At 38.2% G+C, this 16,904-nt stretch overlaps 1 protein-coding gene across 1 annotated transcript; it reads right to left on the bottom strand.

Moving 5' to 3' along the window:
• Window positions 1-7,217: 7,217 nt before the first annotated feature.
• On the bottom strand, window positions 7,218-8,438 carry LOC145001818 (V-type proton ATPase subunit c''1). Its single transcript, XM_078961165.1, has 4 exons — window positions 8,182-8,438; window positions 8,017-8,094; window positions 7,727-7,897; window positions 7,218-7,497 (listed from the first exon to the last, which is right to left on the bottom strand). The coding sequence occupies exons 1-4, from the start codon at window positions 8,307-8,309 to the stop codon at window positions 7,329-7,331; spliced, it is 546 nt and encodes a 181-aa protein (XP_078817291.1). The 5' UTR covers window positions 8,310-8,438; the 3' UTR covers window positions 7,218-7,328.
• Window positions 8,439-16,904: the final 8,466 nt, after the last annotated feature.

Below are 16,904 nucleotides of genomic sequence, written 5' to 3'. Positions count from 1 at the left end.
ATGAAATTGATCAAAGGTTTTTTGGCCTAGAACCACCAGGCCACCCTTTTCCTCCATCCATGTCCCTCCTTTCTGTCTATCTCTAACAGACCACTGCAACATCACATTCACTTCTCCTGGCATGCGACTGCGACTCCCAAAAGATTTAGTGTTATGCTCGATGCTTCTCAACAAAATGGATCGAGGTGTCGGCGCTCCTATCTCATAGAGATTTAGGGATTTCTTGGTTCAAGGTATCGAATCTCAGACATCAACGACTTTTTTTGATGACCCGGTCAGATAAAGACGTTTGATGAACTAAATTTGTGTATCTGACTTGGAAAGCTTAATCTAGTCGGGTACGATGGAAAAAATCGACTGACTGAGAAAGGAGGAAGAAAGGGAGAAGGGTTTCCAATTATACCCTTGCCCTACCAAAGGAAGAAATCAGCGACTCCATCGTTTCTTCTCCTACTTCAACGCCAAATTTTTTCTCCCGCAACAACCAATCGTCGACGACCCTCTACTCATTTGTTCCAATTTTTTGAAGTCTCCTTCCCCTTCTCATCAGGTACGCTTCTTCCTTTTTCCTCTTCTCATCAGGTCCGATTTTTTGATAATATATAGGTTTTGATTTATGATTTTTCTGTTGAACGTGTATGGTTCTTCATTGAATTCTGAAAATTTCTCAAAGAATTTAGGCCCTGTGTTCAATTTCATCATATTTCTTTTGTTTTAGACTTGTGCTCAATTTCAAGGAGGGAGACAAGGACTCCATTAGAGGTGAAGATGATGGGAATGATTCAGAATTTTCAAATTATTCTGACGATAACCCTCAACATCAAAGAAAACCTAGTTCCTTAAACCCATCGTGGCCTCAAAGTTACAGGTATGACCCCATCCCACTTTTTTGGATTCTACTTTAATTCCTTATACAATCAACAATTTATAAGATTCCGCTGAAATTCTGTAACAACAACTGCATTCAGATATATATATATATATATATATATATATATATATATCTTATATATAAATAAGGCCGGTGCTTTAAGAATCGAGGAAAGCGGGTCTTGAAAATTTATGAGATTTTTTAAGGAATTTTCTTAGAGTTATGAGGATTTTTTTTAGGGAATTTGAGATTTTGCCAAATCAGCGCTCTGATCATCTCTCCCTTTCTCCGAATCTATCCCTATCTTCTTCTCTAATACAATTCCCGAAATGGAGTTCGAATCCAACAATATTTCTGAAGACAACAATTGCGGAAGCAGCGGAGAAGATCGATGTCGACAACCTGGCTAGTTTTCTGTTGGAGGTGACGGTGAGTGAATTTTATATGTTTATTTTCTACAATTCAATGTTTTGATTGAGGTTTCTCTCATTACCATTTAAAATTCAACTGATTTGCGTACTGTATAGGCTTCGATCGGAACGGGAAGATATGTAATTGTGACATTTCTCTGTAGTTTTTTGTTTGGATTCAGCTTTAATTACTGTGTAGTTTATCAAAGTTTAGTATAGTTCTAGGATGAAAATTATTGTCAATATGGTTGTAGATTACATACACAACTTCATTCTCACACAATTTGATTATTAGTTGAAATATAGGAAGCTAATCTTTATAACTTCTTTGTATGTGTTCATAGACTTCATTCGAGGCACAACAAGATATACAGTTGATGAGGTTTGCCGACTATTTTGGACGTGCATTTTCTAGCGTGACTGCTTCACAATTTCCCTGGGTGAAGTTATTGAGAGAATCTCCTGTTGCTAAGGTTGCAGATGTAAGTTCTCCTCTTAGACTCTCTCTTCATATAATGTAATTCAAAAGGATTCGAACTTATGCGGCCAAATTTTAGGCCCTGTGAGTGTGTTCTCTACTAATTAACATGATATCATGGTATAAAGATTTTGAAATCTGAATATTTCAAACTGTTTGTGTATGATTCAGTGCTTTTTGTATCAAAATATACACTTTTACTATTTTCCACACACACACAAAGCTTCTAATCCACTTTCTCTCAAGTGCAGAATCCTGTGTCACATATTCCTGAGGCTGTTTACAAAACCTCAGTTGATTGGATCAACAAACTATCCATGGAAGCCCTTAGTTCTTTTCTCCTTTGGTCCTTAGACAGCATTCTTGCTGACTTTGCAATTCAACAAGGTGGCTCAAAGGGATCCAAGAAAGTTGCCCAAAAAACACCCTCAAAATCTTAGGTGGGTCTGTTTGTAGTATTAGCAATGGTGTTACGAAGGAAACCCGATACGCTAATTTCCAGCAATTTAAATGACCATCTATGTAAAATGACATGATGATGCACTCCTGAAACAGGTCTGACCAATGGCATCTATATTGGGTATCTACATAGATTGGATCCACAAACTGTTAAGTTGGAGCTAAGATGAAATATATTGGAGGCTACACACACATTTATACATGGAACAGCACTCTACCCCAACCACTATGCATGGAACAATGGTAACAAAAATTCCTTTAATTACTATGTCCCATTCACATCACTTATAATCTTAGTCCCTGTCTTGCTGGTGCATGCCTAACCCTATAAAACCTTTGCTTTTGAGGTACTAACTGTTTTCTCCTGGAATTTTTTTTGCCTGAGATTTTTTGCTGCCAGCTATCCCTTCGGGACCACTCTTATGTATTATGTTAAAAGCACCAATTCAGAAATTTGCTGATTATGTAAGTTAGCTTTCCTCTTCCTTTTTGCTTTTTATTATTTATGCACCCTTATGCCACAAATCTCTTTATTTATCATACTAAATATGCAACCATCCCTTATTTTACTCCTAACTTGTTGTATAATTCATTCATGTCAGCTGCATATATGTTGCATCAAATAAATTGGTAAAAGTAGACATGTGAATTATGCATCTGTTATCTCAAATCTTACATTTATTTTTATTTTTGTTATTGTTTTTTCCAGCTTTTAGGTGTTGGTGTCAAGCTTGTTGGCAATACAGTGTGGAGTACCCTCTTTCATCAATTCTTAATAGTGATGTCACATGAGAAATCATTTTTCTTTTTGTTAAACAAGTCTTTATTATCATGTATTAGGTCATACCATGGGTAAAAACAGCCTTGCCCCTGGTTCCGAGGTTGTCACAAAATACTTGACTTTTTAACTTTGTTTGTGGTTTCATTTAGTAATAATCCTTCTGAGGGGGTGTTTGTTGGGCTGCTTCTTTCAATGTCATTAACAACAGTGGTAAGTAAAATCTTACTACTATGAACCTCTTTTGCTTAAACCTACCTTATTGACTTGTAGCTGATTAAACATTAAATTAATTGTGCACGTTTTGAAGTTTTTGATGGAAAAGAATAGTATTAATGCTCTTCATAGAAAAGTATGTTGGTATTTTAGGAAATTTGGCTAATAATTTAGTTAATTATATAAAAAATGTTGAAATCTTACATTTGTCTACTATTGGAATGATTATTTGTAGTATTACATTTGTCTACTATTCGAATGATTATTTGTATAACATTAACTTTTGTGCAATGCATTGTATTATTTGTATATGGTATTTTATTTTCCATTATGTGACATAAAATGCAAATTTAATTTGAAAATAAGTAAATCCATAAATAATTTTTTTTAAAATTTAAAACTACGATACGCAAAAATGTGTGTCATCTTCATTTATGACATGGCCTTTCTTGACAGGGGCTTTCTTGATACGCATTGCGTGTCATTAACATGTGCGTTGTAAGGTTAAGACACGCGAATGCGTGTCGTCTTCCTTTATGACAGGGCCTTCCTTGATACGCATTGCGTGTCGTAACCGCGCGTCGTAAATGCGCGTCGTCTCTCTTTATGACAGGGCCTTCCTTGACACGCATTTGCGCGTCGTCTGAGCGTTTTACGACGCGCAATGAGCGTCGTAAAAGGCCTTTTTTCTAGTAGTGATGGACTATCCATGGAGCACCTTATGGGTTTATCCCAATTCATATAAACCATGGATCATTAGCCTACTATACAAGAATGGATGATTTACACAATCAACCCCATATATTTAATTAGTCCCTTTTTGATCTCTTAATTAAATCCAAATTAATTCTTTGATCAATACTAATTAAATAATATTATTAATATATTAGAACTTATAATATATTAATAATCCTTAAGTGTCCTTTCTCTCATTTAGTCTATCTAAGTGTTGCAGTGCCATGAAACCCAAATGGACCATGCCAACCAGGTCAATTACATTCCAGAAATAGTTATGAACTTGGACACCTAATCCAAAAGGGACTTCAGCAGTGCGAGGTGAATTTTCCTCACTAATCTTAATGGTCTAAGGCACCAAGGCCGGCTCTTTTCGGATTGCTATCCTGATATGTTATATGTTTGAGTATTGTATGATCAGTTAGATCAGTATCCTGGTAGATATGATGATATTATGCTATTATGATATGTTAGATCGGTATCCTGGTAGATAGGATGATATTATGCTATTATGATCTGTTAGATTAGTATCCTGGTAGATAGGATTTTATTATGATGTTATGATTTGATAGATCGGTTTGTCTGTCTATAGACTTTTGTGTAATTATCTGTTATATGCTCACATGTTTGATAAGTGGTTGAGGCTTATCTGCTTTTTGTGAATGCCAATAGACCTGGGCATTCCAATCTGATTGTTGTAGGCCATGAGTATTCCATCCCAGGATTGATTGGACTCGTTGTATGTGGGCATTCCAAACCGATGGTTGTGGGTCGTGAGTATTCCATCCCAATGATGATTGGACTTGTAGTATGTGGGCATTCCAACCCGATGGTTTTGGGCCGTGAGTATTCCATCTCGAGGATGATTGGACTCGTAGTATGTGGGCATTCCAACCCAATGGTTGTAGGTCGTGATTATTCCCTCCCAATGATGATTGAACTCGTAGTGTGTGGGCATTTCAACCCGATGGTTGTGGACCATGGGTATTCCATCCCGAGGATGACTAGACCCATAGTATGTTGGCATTCTTACCTGATGGTTGAGGGGCCGGGGTATTCCAACCCGATGGTTGACTGGATCCATAGTATGTTGTTTGTGATTATATGTGTATTGTTGTGTGTAGGGGTATTTTGGGGGAAACTCACTAAGCTTCAGGCTTATAGTTTTAGTTTTGGTTTCAAGTACCTCGGATGAACGCGGTAAGGCAAAGGTGTCATCGTACAACTCCTCACATTTTATGATTTTGATTTATGGTATACTCTGACATGAAAATATTTTGAAAGCACTTTGTAATAATTAATGATTTAAATTGTTTGAAAAGGTTATAATTGTCTTAATTTTTTATGGATGTTACAGTGGAAGTTCCTAGCATAGGTTGTAGTAAGTGATCTTGGGATGTCCTTTGTTTGTTTTTGAAGCCTGGGGTGCTACTGCACGAATGCTGCTTGCTTTGTTCTTTGTGAAACTCTTAGAGATGTGAGTTAACTATTAAGTGAATGTGTTAAGTCACATGTTGAAAATGTTTAACCATTGTAGGGTTCAGTCAGTTACTCAAAGGATTATCTAAGCTTTATGGCATATGATTGTATTTATGACGTAGTTAGATGGCAGTAGTGAGAGTTCTTCAACAACTGATGGTAAGGTGAGGTCGGAACCTAGGAGAGCCTAGGAAGTGCTTTAGTGGGTTTGGTTATGTTGTTTTGCGGGTATTTAGAATACCAGTATTAGAAGGTGACTTAGAAGATTCTGGATAATTATGGATAGGTGTGGAAGATAGTACTGGGCCCGTACTACTAAAAACACATGATCCATACTCGAATCAAGGATGGTCACAGAGAATCTAGTAAGCTTGTGGGATGATGATTCTTTGAGTATGTTCTGGTTATTGTTTGGTGGCTTTTGAGAATGGTGATGATCACTCGTGGGGGAGGTTCGGGTTCTGGTTCAGGCTCAAGTTCTGGTACTGAGTCGATTGATGAACAAGTGTAGGAGTTCATCTCGTTGGAGATCACCCAAGGTATTTTGGAGTAGACTCCTGTAATATTCGGTACGATCAAGGAGGGGATCATGGAGATTATGCATGAGCATTTGGGCGGGCATCGCTCTGGGATTTGAGAGTTATTGGATAGGAGACTTACGGATTTTTAGGCCAATGTCGCGGTAGGACATTTGAGAGCGCGGATCCCTCATTTCGGGAATTCAAGTCTTGTAGAGCTCCAATGTTATTTCGAGTTAAGGAACCCATTGCTAGCCGCCAATGGATTGCTGACATGGATAATGCTTAGCGAACGAGTTTTTTTTCCCTGAGGGGGAGAATGTGGGATTTGCATATTGTCTTTTGAGGGATCGAGCCTGGTATTGGTGGGAGGAGGTCAGTAGGGCACTAGGATCTGCGGCTGTGGTGGTCATGTCTTGGGAGGATTTTATCTTGAGATTCTAAGAGGAGTTTACACTGGCAATTGAGGTGCAGCAACTAGCAAGGGAGTTTCAGGACCTTCGCTAGACTACTGAGATTGTGGCATAGATCACTGCCAAGTTTCAGGAGAAGGGTTTGTTGATTCCACATCATGCAGCGGCCAAGGAGATGAAGAAGGTAAGGTATCATGGTATGCCGAGGGATGACATCGGTGAGCTTATGAGCTTGTTATGGTACAAGACCCTGAATGATATGATTGCTAGAACCCGAGAACGGGAGATTGATTTTGAGCACCTTAGTAAGAGGAAGACGGAACATATTCAGACCGCATTGGGCCATGCGAAGAGGCCCAAGACTCAAGATTCGTGTTTGAGAGGCCAACAGGCTCGGGGTCGTTGTGCCAAGTGTAGGAGGACCCATGAGGGAGGTTGTCGGGTGATAGGGAGGGGATGTTTCAGTTGCGGTCAGATGGGTCATCTCAGTAGGGATTTCACTTGAGGATTTGTGTGGAAAAAAAATCAATTTTGACACGTCAGCATATAATGTCAGCATGTTACGTCAGCATGTAACCTGGTTAACCGGTCAAGTGGTTAGAACTGTAACAAATTGGAAAACACAGTGTCAAAATTGACACAAAAAAAAAAACACGGTGTCAAAATCGAATTTCTGTGTAAAAAAAGTGTTTTTTGTGCCTTTTACTCTTGAATTAATTGCAAAACTTACCAAAATTATTAGAAAATATCATAGTACAATGAAACTTATAACTCATACTAAGAATTCAAACAGGAGAACCGATCCTTATTCATTACTCATACAACAAAAAAATCAAAATTATTAGAAAATACACGCATTTATTATTCCTTCTACTGTCACTAAATACTCTCTCTAGAAGATATGCACACACACAAAGATTTCATGCCCTTCATTTGCTATAACAAAAAAAAAAAAAAAAAAAAAAAAAAAATCAAACTTTTGAAGGCCACGTGGCTTGAGCTGACATTATTATTCCCACAATCACACCAAACAACCCCAATGCACTTCCAAAGATTTCAATCACAAGAATTTTCACAAAAAGCGAAGAGTTTTGTGCATCAGATAAGGCACAACTACTTCCTATGATTCCCACACATAGCCTACAACAAAAAGATTAATCAACATTCAACAACAAACATTTAAACTTATAGAAAAACTACTAACATACACAATGTACTTTCTTTTTTACACGTAACATTTCTTTACCTATAATAATAGCAATGTAATTGCATTTTGCTACAAATTTATTGCTATTATTGGTAAATAAATATAAACATGTTGCTATTATGGATTAAACAAATTAGGTATGAAAAGGGTAAGGGAGCTTACCCACATACAAGATTTGCAAAACCCACTATGATTCCAGAGGCAAAGATTGCATATCCTGCTCTAAGAGACTCAGGTTCGTATATTTTTGAAGAAGGAACACTTTCCAATTTTGTTTGTAGGATAATGGCTACAATGACACCATATATAGCAACAGCTTCACAGAATATGACACTGTTATCACATGAATCTTGAAGTTAGATCAGATCACAATCTCAAAGGGACATAACTTTTGGAAGAAACATACACAAATTGACCAAAATTCAAAAACTTAGGGTTTAATTATTGCGTGCCTTATGAGGTTCTTTGAAGTAATACGAGGAGCTTTGATAGCTGCACCGATCAAACTACTTCCCGTTATGTAGATTCCCCTGCAACCCTTTAAACGGTTAATCAAACATTTTCTAGACTGTTTTGAAGGATTGAGGAGTGTTGTTTGGATAGTTAAATGGAATTACCAGGCGGCGCCTAGGACGGAGACGCCGATAGCGACGGCGATACCGATGGCAGAGAAAGTATAAGGGGAGATCTTTACAAGGGCTCTTGCCCATGAGCTTGACGCTGCAATAACAATGGCGCCTGACATCGATCTTTCACTTTTGTTGTTCGTTTGTGAGAGATCGAATAGGGAGATTTCGAGAGAAGATCGAGATGTTGAGAGAAAGAGAAGATCACGTCGACGAAGAGAGCGCTGCCACTTTGGTTGAAATCGGTTTTAAAGTTTTACATTCGTGCGCTTCAACTTTTGAATACAAATGAATATAAGTATAGTGAAAATGGCTAGTGTCGTAATTATCTTCATATTTATGCAATTTTTTTTATGCAATTTTTTTTAACTATTTGATCATTTAATTTTTTGAATGAGTTTATATATTATAATTGCTACGGAACAACCGTCGTATATAAATATATTTAACAAGTTAAATGGTTAAATGTATTTTTTTTTTAAATTGTCAAAGTGTGAATAAATTTTTTTTTTACAAATTTCTTAAGATTTTTTGTAATTTTTTACTATATTTTTATGATATTTTTTTCTTATAGGTTTTTCTAAGATTTTTCGTAATTTTTTACTATATTTTTATGATATTTTAAACTTTGCTTATAATTTTTTTTTTTGTAACTTTCTTTATACTTTCATACAATTTTCATGCAAATGCTTTAAACCAAATATTTTTTAAATATTTTAAAATTTTCTTACAAGTTTTTAATTTTTTTTACATTATCATACAATGTTTTTTATAACTTTCACAAAATTACCACACATTGTAAGGAGACTCACCTTGTACAAATGACTGATAAAACTCACACCCGAACGGTCGGAAGTAGACTCCGTCTAATAATTACACAAATTAATGCTAATTAATAATTAAGGTAATTTTTCATACTCTACCGGTCCCAAACCAAGTCTAATCCATATTTAGAGGAAAAGACCATTTTGCCCTTTCCAAGACCAAAAACCCTCACTAGCTCCCTTAAAGACACAACTAGCCCAAAAGTCAAAGGAGTCAATACGCTAACGTACGCGTGACGTACACAACTCTACGTTGGGAAAAGAGTGCAAGGCAGGAAAGAAATTAGGCTCGCAACGAGGTACGCTAGGCATGGCCAGGGTTACGCTCGGTGTACTCGGCTGAATCTCAAAACCCTAACTTCTAACACCACCAGAAGCTCCATAACACATGCATGGAAGAAAAGCAATGACCAAGCTAACATTTTTATGACTCTAAGCACTTTAAAATGTCTGGAAGGACATCTCATATGCTCTGGAGTATTCGATATTCACAAAAAGATCAAGGTTTTGGACAAAAAGAACACAAATCCAAGCCTAAACAAGATTTAGCAAAATAAGCTCTAAGGTAGGAACTTTATACCTTCAAAAGATGGACAAAGAGATGTAGATTCTAGATCCAAAGGCTTGAATGCACCACCACTTCTTTAATGGTCTTCTTTTACTACCAAGAACACTCAAGGATCATTCTCAAGCTCCAAATCTTTCTCACAAGGGCCATGGTTTCGATTTTAGGTTTTAGAGGAATAAAGGTTGATTATAAGGAGGTCCAAGAGGGATTAAAATGTTTAAATAGGGGACACAACCCTAAAAATTTAGGGTTAAAGAGTTGCTTAAGTACGCCCGACGTACTCATATGTACACCCAACATACTCAAATGTTGACGCGTCAAAAGCCGATGACTTACGGCCGGCGTACAGCCTCGTACACCCAACAAAAGGACCTTAATTACAAATAAATTAAAATATTAAGGGTTAAAACAGAAATACAATGCAACATGTATTACAATTCTCCCCTAGCAGAATCATAATTTGTCCTCAAATTCGACATCTGAGAACATATCAAGGTAATGTTCATGCATCTCAGACTCAGGCTCCCAAGTCCACTCAAAGCCTATCTGATGTTACCACTGAACATTGACCAAGTTCACTACCTTGTTCCTTAAGGTCTTCACCTTCTTATCTAGAATCATCATCGGCCTCTCGATGTAATTCAGGAAACCATCAACCTGCATCTCCTCTAAAGGGACCACAGTTGTCTCATCGGCTACATATTTCCTCAAATGGAAAACATGGAAGGTGTCATGAATCTGACTCAACTCATCAGGCAGCTCTAACCGGTATGCCACCTTACCCACTCGGGCTAGCACTCTAAATGGTCCACTAAACCTGCAGCCCAAATTGCCCCGCTTCCTGAATCGGACAACACCTTTCCAATGTGATATATTTAGGAACACCAAATCCCCAACCTGGAACTCAAACTCATAGCGTTATCGATCTGTGTAACTCTTATGACAACTTTGGTCCATCAGCAACCTCTGTATGACCTACGGAATAAGCTCTGTTGTCTTGAGCACTATCTCAGTGCTCCACATAACCCTATGCCCAACCTTTCCCCAACAAATAAGAGTCTGACACTTCCTCTCATAGAGAAGCTCGAAGGGAGGCATGTTAATGTTGGCATGATGATCATTATTGTAAGAAAACTCAGCCAAAGGAAGGTAGGAGTCCCAGCTCCCACCAAAATCAATGATGCAGGTCAGCAACATAGCCTCAAGCATTTGTATAGTCTGTTCGGTATACCTGTTTGTCTATAAATGATAGGCAGTACTGAAGTGCAATCGGGTACCCAACTCCTCATGAAACCTCTTCCAAAATCTGGAAGTGAAAAGAACATCCCGGTCTGACACAATAGATGTCGGCATCCCATGATGAGCCACTGCTTCTCGAGTATAAATCTCGGCCAAATTCTCGGTAGAAGAGCTCCAACAAATAGCTAGAAAGTAAGCACTTTTAGTCAAAAGATCCACTATCACCTAGATAGCTTTAAAGCACTTTGTCGTTCTTGGAAACTCTGTAATGAAATCCATCGTAATCTTCTCCCACTTCCATAGTGGAACCTTTGAGGGATGCAATTTTCCATGGGGGTGCTGATGTTTGGACTTGACCTCGCGGCAGGTCAAGCACCATTCCACGAACCACGCCACATCCCTCTTCATACATGACCACCCGCAACTATGATTCAGGTCAAGATACATCTTTGTAGCCCCTGAATGAATGGAAAATCATGACTTGTGGGACTCATTCATCAACACCTGTCGAGCCCCACCAACATATGGTACCCAAACCCGTAAGTCAGTAACTCCCACTATCAATATCAAAGGATGAAACCTGGCTAGCCACCTGCTTACTCTTCCGATTCTCCTCATTGATAGCCTCTGACTGTGCATATATGCTCATTTCCAAGACTGGAGTCATCGTAGTCATCCTCAAACACACATCCCGAATCGAGGCACTGACTGCTCTACGGCTCAAGGCATCGGTTACCATATTGGCTTTGCCCGGATGATACAAAATCTCACAATCATAATCCTTTACTACATCGAGTCACATCCTATGTCTCATGTTTAGATTAGGTTGATCCATAAGATACCACTGACTCTTATGGTCCGTGTAGATAATATATCGAACCCTATGAAAATAATGGCGCCAAATGTTGAGAGCGAAAACCACAGCCCCTAGCTCCAGATCATGGTAGGGATACTTCGCATCATGAGGCTTTAGCTGCCTCGAAATGGACGTAATCACATGCCCTCTTTGTATCAACACAACACCCAATCCTGAAATGTTTACATCACAATAGACCACAAAATCCTCAATTCCCTCAAGGATGGCAAGTACCAGTGCCTCACAAAGTCTCTACCGAAGAGTCTTAAATGATGTCTGCTGCTCAGGCCTCCATCTAAACACAATATCCTTCCTCATAAAGTCTCGAATGAATCTCGGATAATATCTCACCAAACCGAGGAAACTCCAAAGCTCAGATGGAGACTTCAGAACCTCCCATCACATAACCGCCTCTATCTTAGTTGGGTCAACCAAGATACCGTTCTGATTAACTAGGTATCCCAGAAACTAAACATCGTGCTACCAGAACTCACACTTAGAGAACTTGGCATATAACCTCTCCATCCTCAAAACCCCAAGAATCTCGAGCAAATGCTCCTCATGCTGCTCTTTGGTCTTCGAATAGACCAAGATGTCATCAATGAAAGCAATCACTGACCGGTCCAACATGGGCCTACACACTCGGCTTATGAGATCCATGAATGATGTCGGTGCATTGGTGAGCCTAAAAGGCATCACCACGAACTCGTGATACCCATAACGAGTTCGAAAGGTCGTCTTTTGAATATCATCCTCTAACACCCTCATCTGATGGTAAACAGACCTCAAATCAATCTTGGAAAACCAAGACGCCCCTGTAACTGATCAAAAAGATCATCATTCCTCGGCAACGGATAATGGTTCTTCACTCTCAGCTTGTTTAATTCCTGATAAGCAATATACATTTGTTGCTTCCCATAGTGAACTTCTCGGTTAAATAAACGCTTTTCCTAATAGCTCCTGAAGCTGAGAGGATAACTCTTCCATCTCGTTTGGTACAAGGCAATACAGTGCCTTGGCAATCGGCACCGCACCAGAGATTAGATTGATCCGAAACTCCACCTACCTCTTGGGAGGCACACCCGACAACTCTAGAAAAATATCAAGGACATCACACACAATAGGAACATCAGAAATGGAAATTGGTCTCTTTTAGTTAACTTGAGTATCCACCACATATGACAGATAACCCATGCACCCATGCAGTAAACACTGCCTCGCCCTTGCAGCAGAACATAAAGTTGATCCTAACTTAGTGCCCTCGTCGTAAATACTATTTGTACTGACCAACGCACCATCCGTATTCATGGATCTTATGAATCGGGTGTGTAAACCTTATTTGGATAAATTCGTGATTGTCTTAATCAATGACATATTCATATATTCACGAACTCAGGAAGAACATGGCCAACACTTGCATTTAATTCTAGAACTGTTAAGAAAAAAAGAAACTTTATGCAAAGATTTCTAAATGTGAGTTCTGGATTAACAAAGTGCATTTCCTTAGCAATGTGGTTAGTAATAAAGTGATTCATGTTGATCCCATGAATATTGAAGTGGTTAAGAATTGGAAAGCACCAACGACACTGACCGAAGTACGCCAATTCTTAAGGCTTGCAGGTTACTATAAGAGATTCATCAAAAACTTCTCCAAATAGCCAAGCCTCTCACCGTACTAACCCAGAAAGAAATACATGGGATAGACTTCGATAATGCATGGGATACTCACCTGCCATTAGTCGAATTTTCATATAACAATAAACATCATACTAGCATAAAGGTCGCTCCATTCAAGGCCTTATACGGGCGCATATGCCATTCTCTAATATGTTAGGCAGAAGTTGGAGATACTCAATTAGCTAAAAAGAATTCTAGAGACACTCTACTCACTGGTCCCAAGATCATTCATGAAACAACGGAGAAGACTGTTCAAATAAAGGAATGATTAAAAGTCGCACGTAGTCGACGAAAGAGTTATGCTGACATCAGATGCAAACCATTGGAATTCAAAGTAGGAGACCTTGTCCTGCTAAAGTTTTCTCCATGGAAGCGTGTCATCATATTTAGAAAAAGAGGTAAGCTAAATGCTCGTTACATCGTACCTTCCGAAACCCTAGCAAGAGTTGGACTAGTGGCTTACAAACTCATGCTACCTCAAGAACTCAAAAAAGTTCACGATGCCTTTCATCTTTGTAATCTCAAAAAGTGTCTATCTGATGAGAACCCTCTCATCTCACTTGATGAGATCCAAGTCAACACTAAGATTTACTTTGTGGAGGAACCGGTGGAGATCACGGATCAGGAGATCACAAGCCTCAAGCAAAGCCGCATACCTATAGTAAAAGTCTGATGGAACTCTCGTAGAGGGCCAGAGTTTACTTGGGAACGTGAGGATCAAACAAAACAAAAGTATCCACAATTGTTCAGCGGTGCTTCCTCCACTAGTGTAATGACATAATGATAACACAACGTATCCTAGAACTTAATAATTTCGGGACAAATTTCCTTTAATGGGGAGGTAATGTGATATCCCTGAATTTAGTTCATAGACTGCAAATGACTAAATTATAGTAAATCTATTTGTAATTCAAATCATTTAGTTTTAGTGCATCTAATGTGAAATAAATGAGTTCATTTCAAATATTATAATATATCAAATGATACCTTACTTCCAAATGTGTAAACTATCAAATGAATCAAACAGCTCAAACTGCAACACTAGGAATGCGTCTGAAAAACTAAAAATTTGTAGCAATTATGAGCGAAGAAAACACTAAAACCTAATAGTACATGTTCTCTTGTTTCCAAAAATATAAAGAACGTCCAAAACGGAGTTCGTATGCAAAAGATACGACATTTTTAAGAAACAGACAGTAAAACACTGGTTTTCTTTAGTTGCGTAAAACTGAATCGATTCGTTGAGGCACTTACACACCTTCGCTGGAAACTCTTAGAGCATTTTAGAATCAGGCTATAGCCTGATATTTAGTTTCATACTCAAAATATTTTTAGCAAAAATATTTGCACAAATCAAAAAATCGAGTGTTACAGACTATTTAGACGGGAAACTTTAAACACGATTTCCCGGAGTTCCGTAACTCGAAAAATTAATTTGTTTGAGTATCCTTGAATTAAACTCTATCTATTTGCACGTTAGAAAAAAAATTCTCAACATTTGGATCCCGATGCACATGATTATATGGGTTTATGAGCATTTAATGACTGTGTAACCTCATGTGAGGCCCACATGGCTTACCTAAGAGTAGATTCCATCCAAATTTCTTTCCTTCTTGACCTTTCCCACGTGTCCAACCTCCTTCCCCTTCCTTCTTGCTTACACTCCATCTCCAATTGTACAAGGCGCGGCTCCATCTTGAGTGTTTGATTTGATATGAGAGTATTACTTCCTTGGGCATGTGAGTGCCTCACTAGACACTAGACTATAAATAGAAGGTCATACCTTCCCTAAATCCTCACAACATCAGCCATCAGCCATCATCTCTCTCTCTCTCTCTCTCTCTCTCTCTCCTAAGAGTAGATTCCATCCAAATTTCTTTCCTTCTTGACCTTTCCCACGTGTCCAACCTCCTTCCCCTTCCTTCTTGCTTACACTTCATCTCCAGTTGTACAAGGCGTGGCTCCATCTTGAGTGTTTGATTTGATATGAGAGTATGACTTCCTTGGGGCATGTGAGTGCCTCACTGGACACTAGACTATATCCTTCCCGAAATCCTCACAACATCACCCAGCATCTCCTCTCCCTCTCTCTCTCTCTCTCTCTTTATCTTTAATATTATATAAAGCATATTGAATGTTTCTTGAAAATTTTAAGAGGTACAACTAATAATGCATCAAATACCATCATAAAATGCATCCAGAAAACACATAATAATTTAAATGGTAACTCGTATATTACCTACCAATCTTGGACCTAATCACCCATTATCTCGCTCCTATTACAGTTACTTTCCTCTTTGTCGACACAAATATTAAAATTTTCCCCTTTATACATGGTTGCACCCATGCTCTGCATTCGCCGCCATCCACGCCGCTTTCTTTTCACCCTTCTCGGAAACCTTATTCCTTCCGCCCCTTTTGCCTTCAACCTCCCACAAAGGCGCTAACTACTGTTTCTAATGATCTATTCCAGATTTGTGACCATGAAATAGGAAACATCAAGTGAAGAAGAATAATCAATCAAATTTTACAGTTTATTTTGGTCTGTATTTTTTGTTCTTACATTCATTTTCAGTTTTCTAATGTATGTTTTTGATATTCAGGCACGATCCAAATCACACAATGAAGAAATCGATTAGGGTGACTTAGCAAATGGGGAAGATGATAATCAAGGTTATGATGGTTGTATCTGCTTACTGTATGTGGTATCCCCCAACAACCACCTCCATCTATCGGCTTTAGCTATAAGAAGTAGTTTCATTGTCTAAAGGATATTCGTTTGTTCTTCTATTTCTATTTTGTTCCGATGGCATTTGTTTGAAGGGTGCACTATAGAAAGGTATTTCACTGATAGATCCATTTTTGAAGGATGAAGTAATGGTCAGAAGTTTTTGTTGAATCAATTTTCTAAGCTTCTTGACAAATATGATGTTTGATGTTTCCGTATTAGGGGATTTTGATTATGTTGGAGTTCGGGCCTTTTTTTAGGGTTTTTGTTGGTTGACCAGATGTTGTGAGCAATTTTGGGAATCACACTATCATCTTCGTTTTCTCCTCCAGGTAATAGACCTACCTACCCCATCTCTTTGTGATTTTTTTTGTATGCATCATAGTTCAGAATCCCTTCTCCTTATTATGTGAATTATATAAGTTTTTACATATCATACAACAATTATTGACAAGGAAATAAACATGGGATAATTAAATTTATAGGGTAGAAGGGATCGATTCAAAAATATGGGGTCCACACCCACTATCTAGACCGCATACAATACACCATCATAAGTAGTTTCAAGGAGATATCAGCAGCATGTCACTTCAGACAAAAAAAGACAGAAACATTAGGCCTAATTTGGAATTTACATTCCATTGAAGCTATAGATCCACCATATATGATAGGAAGGATATAGTTGAGTTTTGCAAACTTTTTAATATTTGTTTGATGCTATTTCTTTGGTAAGGCTTATGATTACTTTCATTTGCATATGTACCTGCACAATAACATATAGTATATATTAGAAAACATTCTCATCCATTATCATATATATGG

The sequence above is a fragment of the Lactuca saligna genome, chromosome 6, assembly GCF_052625555.1.
Source record: "Lactuca saligna cultivar CGN05327 chromosome 6, ASM5262555v1, whole genome shotgun sequence".
NCBI lineage: Eukaryota > Viridiplantae > Streptophyta > Magnoliopsida > Asterales > Asteraceae > Lactuca > Lactuca saligna.
Note: the sequence above shows the minus strand (reverse complement) of the source record. Positions and strands in the feature narration are given on the sequence as shown.

What these genes read in the sequence shown, in the direction of transcription:
- LOC145001818 (XM_078961165.1), bottom strand. Translation starts at nt 8,309, where the DNA reads ATGTCAGGCGCCATTGTTATTGCAGCGTCAAGCTCATGGGCAAGAGCC. An exon ending in ACTTCAAAGAACCTCATAAG is followed by an intron (nt 7,898 to 8,016) that starts GCACGCAATAAT and finishes ATGTGATAACAG; the next exon opens with TGTCATATTCTGTGAAGCTG. An exon ending in TTTGCAAATCTTGTATGTGG is followed by an intron (nt 7,498 to 7,726) that starts GTAAGCTCCCTT and finishes TTTTTGTTGTAG; the next exon opens with GCTATGTGTGGGAATCATAG.